The sequence below is a fragment of the Barbus barbus genome (assembly GCF_936440315.1).
Source record: "Barbus barbus genome assembly, chromosome: 16".
NCBI lineage: Eukaryota > Metazoa > Chordata > Actinopteri > Cypriniformes > Cyprinidae > Barbus > Barbus barbus.
The window spans coordinates 27,938,263-27,950,862 of record NC_136744.1 but is presented as its reverse complement, the minus strand read 5'-3'; the positions used below and the strand labels follow the sequence as shown (position 1 = coordinate 27,950,862).

Here is a 12,600-nt window from a genome sequence, read left to right as displayed (position 1 = left end):
ATTTAGATGTTACATATTTAGTCTGTCTTTTTTGTTTTGCAAAACATTCTGTTGCAGCTGAATACCATGAACAAAAATCAACAGCCTAAAGAATGAACTTTTGCCTATTGTTTTACCAAAAATGCCACAGCAAAAACAACTAGACTAACTAATATAGATTTTAAACATCATTAATTACAAGCAAATAAACAAATTAGTGACAGCACAGATAAATGCAACTGAGCATAGTTCAGGTACAGAAGTACAAATCAAATTTAAAATAACACTGTATAGTTTTTTTAATGAATGAAATATAGATTTATCCCTATTGACGTTATAACGGTTATTCAGTCAAGATCAGTGACTTCTATTTCTTTTGTTCTTAACATTAATGGAACAAACAACTGCAGGAATATTAGGCTGCTGTCACTTTAAGACCTAATGCATCCAATATAATTCTACACATGAATTTTCAGTTTAAATGCTGCTTGCGTTCACCTACTGTGTTTACAAGGATATTTTAATGTAATTATGTGTATTTGTCTAAGCACAAGGCGATACTATATGAACTACACACTATATGAAGCTGCTTTTTGTGGGCATCGCATGCTCTGGAGAAAATGCGCGTACGTGCCAAATTGAGTTTTCCTTTTGCATCTTCTTGTGCTTAAATGGTTAAAAATCACAATAAAATGCACACACATGAATCGATAAGCAGAATTGTAATTGCTTGTCTTGTCAAATCCTCCAGTCTAAACACAATCAATTTAAAATACCTGATAGCATCTCCAAAGGAAGACTTTCTGCCAGACGTGAAGATTTTGTAAGGTTTAGATCTTTGTGTGTCAGCAAAGTTTGTCTCTCCACTTTTTTGTTTCTCATCTGTTCTTCTTCATCTGTCTGTCTTTTCTTTTCACTGCCCATCTGTTGGGCATCCTTTATCCTCTGCATCCCTTGACCCCAACCCCTCTTTCTTTTGCTCTCTGTTTCTGCTTTGCACCATTGTTTTGAGCTTTTCTTGTGCCCCCTCTTGTGCCCCTCAGTCCTAAATCCTCTTACTTCCCCCACAAACCTTTGCTGCATGTCTGTGAAGGTTGACCTCTCCACATCTCCTGTGTGACATCATGCCTGTGTGTCTATGTATTTCGGGGTAACCAGGAGACGTGTCACAATTACAGGGCAAGAGTAATGTTGTGTTGTGAAGACAACGAGGTGTCTGTTTAGTTTGTGATTTTTTTTTTTCTCCCCTTTTTCTTTGGAAAACGTGAGGCAGTAGATCTAACTGTATTCAAAGCAGGGTTATTACAGTTAACTTAAAACTACAACCATTAAAAAAATATTATAAAAATATTATAAAAAAAAATAAAAAAAAAAAAAAAAAAAAAATATATATATATATATATATATATATATATATATATATATATATTTTTTTTTTTTTATTTATTTTTTTTTTTATTTGAAATAAAATAATTACCTGAATTAAAGAAAAATATATATAAAAAATGTAAAACATTTTATTTTATTTAGTTTACATTAGTTTAACTTAATGTACCAAAATGTCTAAAACTAAAACTGTAATAAAATGTATAATTTTATTTATATAGTCATATTTTAAAAACAAAAACTAATAAAAATGATTAAAATTTGAACTAAAATGAAAATAAAAACATTATCATAAAAAAACTAATGATTTAAAAAAAATAAAAAAATAAAATGATTCTAAAATAACACTAAAAATTGTGTGTTCTAATAAATAGTTTTTTCAAATAATAGGAAACTTAGCTGCTCACAACGAGTTTGCTCATTATTGTGGCTTTTGGAAAACAAAAATCACTGCATTCTTATTTTGTATGATCATTTCTAAGGGGAAAAAGGAAATTAAATGAAGGTTTCTGATACGCCAACACTGCTGGAACCGCAGCTGATATACGGTGTGGACACTGCACATCTGTCTTATTTTTCCCTCCACTTTGCCTTTCTTCATCTGTGTTTGTTCAGTCCTTATCAGCAGAGATAATGCAACAGCCTCTGTTTCGTGAAGTCTCAACAGCAGCCTAATAGGACGGTAGGTGTGGTGATCTGAACACCGTATGTTCGCGTATAGTTTCACTGTCTTACCATGCAGATTGGGCTAGTTTCCACAAATTACAAAAAATATTAAGCATTTTCAACATTGATAATAATAAGAAATGAGCAGCATTGTTTTCCAAAACCACTTCCAAGTGCTTTGCTGACCATGATATTACTGTGCTTGATTGGCCAGCCAACATGCCTGACCTGAACCCCATTTCTATTTTCAAGAGAAAGATGAGAAACAGTCGATCCAACAATCCAGACGAGCTGAAGGCTCAATAGTGCTTCAGCAGAGCCACAGGCTGATCGCTTCCATGCCATTCCTCACTAATGCTGGAATTTGTGCTAAAGGAGCACTAAGTATTTCCAAGGCTTTCCTGTAGCTCAAATAGTAGAGCATGGCGCTAGCAACGCCAAGGTCATGGGTTCGATTCCCAGGGAAAGCAAGAGTTGATAAAATGTAAAAAAACTGTAACTTGAATGGAATGTAAGTCGCTTTGGATAAACGCATCTGCTAAATGCATAAATGTAAATGAACATACTTTAAACAACTTGAACTTTTCTGTTTTGCAAATCCTTTTTTTTTTATTTTGATTGATCTTAGGAAATATTCTAATATTTTGAGATACTGGATTTTTGACTTTCATGAGCTGTAAGCTCTAATCATCAAAATTAAAACAAAACAACTTTTGAAATGTTTTGCTTTACATGTAATGAATCTAAAATATATGAAAGTTTCATTTTTTTAAATAAGTTACAAGAAAAAATGTACTTTTTCATGATATTCAAATTTTTTGAGATGCACCTGTATTAGAGTGATTTCTGAATCATGTGTCAATGAACTGGAGTAATGATGCTGAAAATTCAGCTTTGTATCACAGAAAAAAATTGCATTTTAAAATATATTCAAATAGAAAACAGTTATTTTAAATTGCAATAATATTTCATAATATTCTTGATTTTTCTGTAATTTTGAGCACATAAATGCAGTTTTGGTGAGCATAAAACTTCATTCAAAAAAACCTTACCAACCAAAACAGTAGTGTCTTTGGTAAAAATCAATATAATAATGTTAATTTCTTCCTTTCTATCAGAACGCTCTCCTCACCGGCCCATTCTTCAGGCAGGCCTTCCAGCCAACGTCACTGTGCAAGTCGGAGAGGACGCTAAGTTCGTCTGCAAAGTATACAGTGATGCTCAACCTCACATCCAGTGGCTGCAGCACATTGTAAAGAACGGCAGCCGTTATGGTCCTGATGGACTCCCTTACGTCCGGGTGTTGAAGGTAGGCTTGGTTTTCATTTTGGCTCTTTTTTCCATGTATTTTATCCTTGCATTTTGGGGAACAGGAATGTTTTGATGCAGCTGATTTCTTTTGGAAAGCAGGAGAAAATGCAAAAACACTTTATTCTTGCAGGAGATATTCTCGTATATCTTATTCCATGTAACGAGTGGTGCTCCTTCCTTTTCTGCTCTCCTAAAGAATAAGTGAGATTATAACAGGTTCCCATGTGTGTGTTTTTGTCCCTCGTTGCGGCGCCCCCTAGCGTTCGGGCATAAACAGCTCGGACGTGGAAGTGCTCATGCTCACCAACGTCACAGAAGAGGACTCTGGTGAATATACGTGCCAAGTGTCCAATTATATCGGTCAGGTCAGCCAGTCCGGTTGGCTCACTGTCCTACCAGGTAAAAACAAGAACGAGACGTCAATCCCCCGGCGTCCCCTTCCCCCCTGCTGGTGTTTTGGGTTGTTTTTTTTTTTGTCGTCAGGGTGATCCTGGGATTTTCGCTGAGCCGTTGTGGTGTGGTCTGGTGTTTCTCTTATTTTTTGGTGGATCTTTCCTGGTGCCCAATCAGCCATGGAAACAAGCCTTTGGTCTGTCATTGCCACTACCTTCCTGTTCTGTTCTGTGTCAAGTTTCCCTCCTTCTTTTCCCCCTTTGATTTATCGCTTTTCTTCAGTACTTTCTTGGCGAAAAGACAGCGGCTTGTTTTCCATGTTTCTTTACTTGTGTTTGCATGAACCCTTGAGGATGCGGTGGGTTCACCTGTGTTGGGTACAGAGGTTTCGGCCTTCAGTTAGATCTACGTTTATGGTGATTTTATCCTGCCCTTCCTATTTGACGATCTTCTTCTCTCCCGAAGTGGAACATCTACCATCTCTGTAATGCGTAGATGGGAAGTACAACATTGAACATTTCCTTTTCTCTTCTTGGTATTATGGGTCTGATTTGTTTCTTTTCTTTCTTCCATCCATTCTTGTACCTCCCTTCCATCTTCCTCTTCTCCTGCTTTTCCTCCTTTGTTTCTCTCAGACGGCAGGTGTGAACACTACGGACAAAGAGATCGAGTTGCTCTACCTGCCTAATGTAACTTTCGAGGATGCGGGCGAGTATACGTGCTTGGCGGGTAACTCTATTGGGATCTCCTATCACACTGCTTGGTTGACGGTGCTTCCAGGTATACACTCGTCCTCTACTGCTTCCGTACCTACACCTCCTTTATGTCGAAGCCACATTGGTTGATATCACACCATTGGTCTTTGAGAGGGAACAAGAGGCACTTGGGACAGTGCTTGTTTTAGTAGCATTTTACTAGATATACTGTATATAAATAAAATAAATATTTTATTTTATCAATTATATATAAAAGAAAAAAAAAATATATTCTTTATTTTTATTTTATATATATATATATATATATATATATATATATACACTCTTACATTTTTTAATGTTTAAATCGTTTGAATTTAAGTGTTATGAAATTCTCTAAAACTGTACCCAAGTGTCTCGAGATCCCTATTATTTTCGATTTTCTTTTCCCAACTAACATTTTAGTGGTTGCATGTTTGGAAAGATGTGTTTTGATGGAATAGTTAGTCTAAAATTGCAATTCTGTCATTATTTACTCACCTTGATGTTGTTTTAAAGTTTGACTGACTTTCCGTATAACACCAAATGAAAAAAGTCAGATGGGTTTAAAATGACATGAGGTTGTTAATGATGATAAAATGTTTATTTTTTGCTGAACTATTCCCATATGTTTCAAAGTCTTTTTCCATTTCAGCTCTAATAACTGCTTTGTTCTCTAAAGAAAGTCTCAAGATTTGCTTACCCTCTCACATGCTGGACTTTCTTAGTTATTAGAGCCACTTCACAACCTGTGTCTGTTCCTGTGTGTGTTCTTGAGTGTGATTTAGGACTAGATTTTTTTTATTCTGGACAGGTTTAACTAAATATTAGTGAGTTCAACATAGCTTTACGAACACAAAGCCTATCTGTCGTCATGCGCAAGACAGCATCCTGTGTGCATGCTAACATGCATAATGTAACAGCGTGCACCTCACTGCATATTAATAAGAGTCCATTTCCTGAACAGGAAACAGACCAAATCTTTGACCGTAAATGGCACTACTTACTGGTCTGTGGTCAGACAGATGGAAGTCACTGTGTGTGTGTGTGTGTGGATGTGTGATCGTATCCATGAAATGTGCATTTCTGAAGGACCTCAATTGTCAGGAAGTACTTCAATACTGTGGTCATATTTAAACCATTTTGTGAGCGTGTGTATGTTTGCAGGGGCCATTGAATGTCAGGAAAATATGCTATGATGGATAGAAAGATCACCAAGGAGATCTCTTCAGTATCTTGTTATTAAATGGAGATCAAATCTCACGTGTCTTAATATGAACTCTAAATGTTGAACTGCTCTTCAAATTCATTTTATAGCTCTTACTTAAGTTGATGACTTAAATGAAAAGTTTCCTGAGCTACAGGTCAAGAAAAGTGCTTTGTAGAACATTTAATAGTTTGACATTGATCAGTATGTCAAGTGTGTGTGTGTGTGTTGGTTTATCTTGTCATTCTTTAGTCACCTTCATCTTTTCCTCTCCTGTTTTGTTATCACTGGCAGAACATCTTGCTCTGAAACCTTAATGTCCTTCATAACCATCTTAAAAGTGTGCTTTGTCCAACATTAAGGTTTCTGGTGCAGTATTCCTTGGCTGTATGACTTGTGGAGCGTCTTAAATCCTAATTGTTGCCTCACTTCTTTCCGATCCTTCTCGCTGCTCTACAGCCGAGCCAGACGCCATCGAGACGGACTATCCTCCGGACTATGTGGAGATCGCCATCTACTGCATAGGTGTCTTTCTCATCGCCTGCATGGTGGTGATTGTGGTGGTTTGTCGAATGAGGACGTCGGCTAAGAAGCCTGATTTCGGGAGTCAGCCGGCAGTGCACAAGCTGACCAAACAGATCCCTCTGCGCCGCCAGGTAACAGAAAGTAGATAAAGAGTTCTAGAGATCTTATACACACCTACACACACACACACTAATATAAGAATGATTTGTCTTTGAATTATGCAATTAGTGGGGGTTTCTATAAGGCAAGTTTATGTTTAGTGATTCGAAACAGCCTCTTATTTTAAAGTATAGCATTTTGGAATCAATCTTGTTTTAGATATTTGTGCTACGGACATAAATAATTCTTCAAATCATGCAATTATGTTTTTTTTTTAAATGTAATATTTTAATTTGTTTTTAGATGTAATAAATCATAATATTTTTATGTAATTTATTGTATGAAGATAATTGAACCTGGGATAATTGAGAAGATAATTACATAAAATATAAATATAAAAGGTCATTATATTATGTATGATGATATATTTTATTGTATACATTTTATTTCTAATGATTTCTAATGATTTTATATTATATATAAATATATCTTTAAATATAATCTAAATTATTGGTTTAACATGTTGACTTTTACATGATTAAGATGTTTATCATGTATTATGTAAAGATAATTGAGACTTAGATAATGGACAAGATAATTATATAAGTCACTTTGATATTTATAATTTATGAATATATGATTTATATTATATTTTTGATGAATATAAACTATATTTTTATGAATGATAATAAAAAGTGTATATATGAACAACATTATTCTAGATCAAATATTTTTAAAGTTTGTACGCTTAGGTTTTGTACAGCAGTACCTTTGTTGTACATTTTTGAATAACATGTCAAGTTTTTTTGTTGAGAAGTTGAAGGTATGCTATATGGTGGTAAGTAAGTTGGAAACATTCTTTCAAACCATTAAATTCTGAGCAAATGTATGACACGTTATAAATACTAAAAAAAGAAGAAAAATGCATGGCTTTTAGGTTTAGGTAACTTCAGTTAAGCCTGATACCTTACCCTAGATTTTGTGCTATTATTTGTATCATATAAGTCACAGCTTACTATATTGATAATATTGAGCTGCTAAATGCACACAATCACAAACACACATGTAGGTGTTAATAGTGTTCGGTGCTGTCTTCAAGACTCAGGTGATCAGCCATCCGTCTTTCCCCTTACAGGTATCGTCTGACTCCAGCTCCTCCATGAGCTCTAGCACACCATTGGTCAGGATCACCACTCGCCGTAGCTCCGCCCACGACGACCCCATCCCAGAGTACGACCTCCCTGAGGACCCTCGATGGGAGTTCTCCAGAGACAAGTGAGAAAAACACACGGCAGCTGATTTCGGTTGTCAGTTCATCTTTTAGTGCTTAAAACCAGTACACAGTTCAGTTTCACGGGGTTGTGGCTAGAAGGGATACAGCTAAAACTGGAAGCTAACAATAAATGTAATTTTCTACCTATTAGATTGTGTTTTATTAAGTCTACACCTACACCTACCCTAACCCTAAACCTACCCCTTACAATAATGCAAAAACAGTAATTATGAGTGACATAATTGTGTGACAAAAATTACGCTATATTGATGTGCGTAAGCTCAGAAGACAAATCTGTATACCATCTAGCCTTAACTTTTTTACGGGAGTGACAACCGCATTCTCCAACCGAATTGACTCCCGAAGAAAATTTAGGTATAGTGACAGCGGAATATATGGAAATTCTAGTGTGTATGAAACCAAACCGAACAACTGGTTGTTTAAAGATGTATTTAAACGCATTTCAGAGTTGTGTTTTTTTTGGAATTTGAGGTGCAGGAAATCAAAGTGACATGTTTTGATTCATTAGTGTTGCCAGATCTTACTAGGAAAAAAAAGGCAAATAAAAACAAGCCCATATTTAACTTAAATCCAAACGCGTTATTTTAGGAATAAGCCACATACCAAAATATAGCGATCTGCCTATTAACTCCATAAACTGGATTGCTTAATGAGCCGAGCCCAAACAACAATCCCAAAGATGCTTAATAATAAGTGGACGTGGCAACCCTTCAATCTTCCAAATATAAACAAAACTCAACGGTGGTTTAGTTAAAATCACTGAACATAACTAGTCTTTGGTTGCTGTAATATTTCATTGGTTAAAAATAGTGGATACTAAACGTGCAAAACGGTAAAACGTTGCTACTGTTACCATGGTGTCGATCATCGCAGTTTCTAGAGTGAGTCGTGGTTCGCGTTTGTCACTTCAAAAGCATAATCTTGCATCTTTTTCGCTTGTAAATAATTCTGATGTGAAGCTAATCTTCTTGTATGCTTACAATCCCATTATGTCTAATTATTAACCTGTGACTTATGCAGGCGCAATGTATAATTAATCATTCATAACACAACACAGGCCTCTGTTCGTTAGCCGTTATTATTCTTAGAGAAACCAAACACACATTTTTCTCATTATATAATGGAATATACAAGCGGCTACCAGATAACTTTCTGTTAGCATCACATGTTCTCTTCTGACACGGTGACCTCTAATGATCATGTGACTAATGAGAGAAACTCAGACTCTCAGATTAATGTTTAATTGTCTTGCTTAATATTTACAGAATGCTTCCGGTATCATTTGGAGGTTTACAATGGATCATCTATCGTGGTGTTGCCAAAATCGTACAGATTCCTAATTAATGAATAAGTAGGCCTGTTTAAGCAATCTGTAACAAAAATGGTGGTTAAATAGGAGTCTGTTTGTACTTTGATTGTCTCAAGGATGATTTGTAAGCAGTTTAACATGCTATTATTCAACTCCAAACTCTAAGTTTTATTTATTAAATGAATGGTGGAAACCCAACAAGTGCAGGTGGAGTTGCTCAGTTTTTGCAGGATTAAGCTGTTCGTGATTTAGTGGATAACAGTCCTTACATGTTCACCACTAATGGCCAGTAATGTTCATTCTATAGGTGAATGGTGAACCATTTTATGTATTTTTTGACTTCACACCCAGGAATTATTGCCTTTGGGAAGACAAGCTAAGACGTGTTTTTGTGAGGAACACAAGACTTATGGAAGGAAAGATTTTGTTCCATTCCAACAAAAAATGTATTCAATCAGTAACCATAACAATATTTCCCGATATTGTCTCTCTCTCTCTTTTTTTATTTCTAATATTGAAAGTAGATAATATTCGGGGCCTACATTTTTCAATTCATAGCAGTAAACAGTAAATTGTTATTGTTTCAAAAATACTATACAGTTATTTGTTTTTTTTTACTGTGCACAATGCTTTCATAACTGATTGAATTGGAAGCATATTAATTCTAGATGTTTTGAATTTTTTTTTTTTTAAATCAGTCCTATATGAACATTTTGAAATATTTTTTATTATATATAAAATTTAATAAATTATACATAACTGCATTTTACTGCACATAATATTTTTTAATAAGTTTTAGAATTCTTAGAATTAATTTGTACATTTTTAAAATTATTTTTATTATACATTATATAAAATATAATAATAATAATGTCTTTTAACTGTATATGCTATTTTGAGTTTTACTGGAAAAATATAAATTGTAGGTTTTTTTTCAAAATCAGTTTCTAACAATTTTTTTTTTTGACAGTGCTGCCATATACAGTTACATTTTTTTATAAAAAATTATTTATTTCATTATAAAATACATTTTTTGCGCATTCCTATAATACACTATTAGCACAAAGTTTAAGCTATACATTTTTTTTTAATTTTTTTTGGGACTGCTGTCTTGCCCCAGGGCGCATGCCGGGCTGAAAACTGTGGAATGTTAACGTTTGTGGTCGGCATGGAGGATAAACATAACATTGATTATCTGTGGTGGAGTGGAGTAGACAGAGGCCGCCATTGACCGTACGGCACAGAGGGGGATTGTGTTATCACAGCCTCAGATCGGCCCCCGGGCCCCGGTGCGGGTGTCAATGTTTACATAGCCCAGTGCTGCAGGGGGCCGGGGACAGACCCCAGCTCCTGCCAATCAAAGGTTGACTGAAGGCCACTGGCAGGGCAAGAGGTCAAATGTCACAGTTATCGTGAGGGATGAAGATGAAGTGTGTGTGATTGTGTTTTAATACGTGAGGTTGTGTTTGTTTCCAAACTAGAGCTAATTAAGAGACAAATTAGCTGAAAAAAGTCCCCAGAAGTTAATTTGATGAAATTAAGATATTTTTTGAGCTGTTCTCAAAAGGAGAGTTGGTTCATAAATATGCTCTGTAATATAATTTATTTTAGAAGTTGTGAATAAAACAAGATTATTGGAGTATGTTTTAAAACATACAAATATATGTTTGTGTATAATACATTTTTGTACATATATATCATGTGTATATATATATTGATACTTGGTAAATAAAAATAAAAGATGGACACATATTTAAAGAAAATGATTTCAAAAACATATATAAACATACAGATTTTTTTTGTATATATACAGTATGTTGTTTTAATAAAGTTGCATATATACATAAAATATATTGTTGACATGTATGGTTGCATATAATACCACATATAGAATCAAAAATAATTATATAGATATTATTAAAGTGTACATATACAAATATTACTATGGAAATGTTATATGTTATAAATTTATATCTTGATCTACCCAGAGAACATACATAAGTGAAAACTATATATATATATATATATATATATAGTTCCCTCTATAAGTATTGGAACAGTAAAGACAAAATTGCTCTGTTGGCTGTGGAGTCAAGACATTTACAAATATGATTAAAAGATGAATATGAGACAAAACTACAGAATGTCCCACTCATTGAGGTGAGCATAAGTATTGGGATAGTTGAACATAAGGCAGATATAAAAGATTAAAAGCTATTATTTAGTTGCAGAACCCTTGCGCACAATCACAGCAGTGAGTCTGTGACCCATAGACATCACCAGACTCTTGGTCTCATCCTTTGAAATACTTTCCCCAGCCTTCAATGCAGCCAATTCCAATTGTTGCTTGTTTTGTGGAGTTTCTGCCTTTACTCTCCTCTCCAGCTGGTGAAATTCATGTTCAATCAGATTTAAATCTGGAGATTGACTTGGGCAATCTAAGACTTTCCATTTCTTTGTTCCTTATAAATTCCTTGACTGAACTGGCAGGGTGTTTTTGGTCATTGTCCTGATGCAATATGAAGCACTTCCCAATGAATCTGGTGGCATTTTCTTGAATATTGGTAGGCAAGATGGTTTTGTACCCTTCCAAATTCATTCTGCTACTGTCATCATACATTAAGTCATCAGTAAAGTTGAGAGGGCCTGTTCCAGAGACAGCCATGCATGCCCATGCCATGACACCACCTCCACCATGCTTTACAGATGAGGCTGTATGCTTGGGATCATTGCAGTTCCCTTTTTTTCTCCACATTTTTGCTTTCCCATCACTTAGATAAAGGTTCATCTTTGTCTCATCGGTCCATAAACGCAGTTCCAAAACTCTTCTGGCTCACCTTTGTGCTTTTTTTCAAACTCTAATCTTGCCTTTCTATGTTTGGTGCTGGTCAGAGGTTTGCATCTTGCTGTGTAGCATCTGTAATTCTGTGTCAAAGTCTCCTGAGGACAGTAGATTGTCAGAGCATCACCCCAGCTTTCTGGAAGTTGTTGGTGATTTTACAGACACGTCTTTTATGGTTCATTTTCACAGCTTTTATGATTTGTCTGTCATCAACTACTGTTGTTTTCTCAGCCGATCAGGTCGTTGTTGGTTGCTGGTGGTTTCCAAACTCTTGATTTCTCCATGCCCTTTGTTTTTGCTGTAGCTCTAACTGACTTCCTCTTTTCTTTTAGCATCCAAATTGCTTGCTTTTCTCTCAAAGTCAGCTCCCTCGTCTTCATCCTGGTTTGTGTGTCATCATCATCGAATGCAGAAGTAATGGATATAACTGATACGACACATTCCCTGCTTTTAATATCTGAAGAATTAATGCAACAGGACACAGCTGATCACTTAGAAAGACTTGTGAGGAAACTGTTCCAATACTTATGCTCACATCAGATAGAGGGATGAAACTCTAAAAGTGCTGTTCTTTTTATTTGGTAAAACATCTATGTGTTGAATCCCCCAATAATACAATGTGACATTTCTATAGTTTTGTCTCATATTCATCTTTTAATCATATTTGTAAATGTATCGACTCCACAGCCAACAGAGCAATTTTGTCTTTACTGTTCCAATACTTTTGGAGGGCACTGTATATATATATATATATATATATATATATATATGCTGGGCAAATGTGTTTGACTTGACACCAGAAAGAATTGCAGTGTTTTTAGTCGATCAACATTGGCTGTATCATTGGCATTAGAC

The 12,600-nt window shown here is 35.2% G+C and overlaps 1 protein-coding gene across 5 annotated transcripts in view; it reads left to right on the top strand.

Annotated features, from left to right (window-relative positions):
• LOC306882523 (fibroblast growth factor receptor 2-like) overlaps positions 1-12,600 on the top strand; it is a 48,404-nt gene that overhangs the window by 18,874 nt on the left and 16,930 nt on the right. For 3 of the 5 annotated variants that reach the window (XM_079437204.1, XM_079437208.1, XM_079437206.1), the window contains 4 exons: positions 3,150-3,340; positions 4,371-4,515; positions 6,136-6,332; positions 7,436-7,575. In XM_079437204.1, coding sequence (XP_079293330.1) covers positions 3,150-3,340; positions 4,371-4,515; positions 6,136-6,332; positions 7,436-7,575 — 673 coding nt within the window. Of the gene's footprint in view, positions 1-3,149; positions 3,341-3,602; positions 3,742-4,370; positions 4,516-6,135; positions 6,333-7,435; positions 7,576-12,600 lie in introns of all 5 variants that reach the window. The other 2 variants (XM_079437207.1, XM_079437205.1) reach the window with 1 other exon arrangement.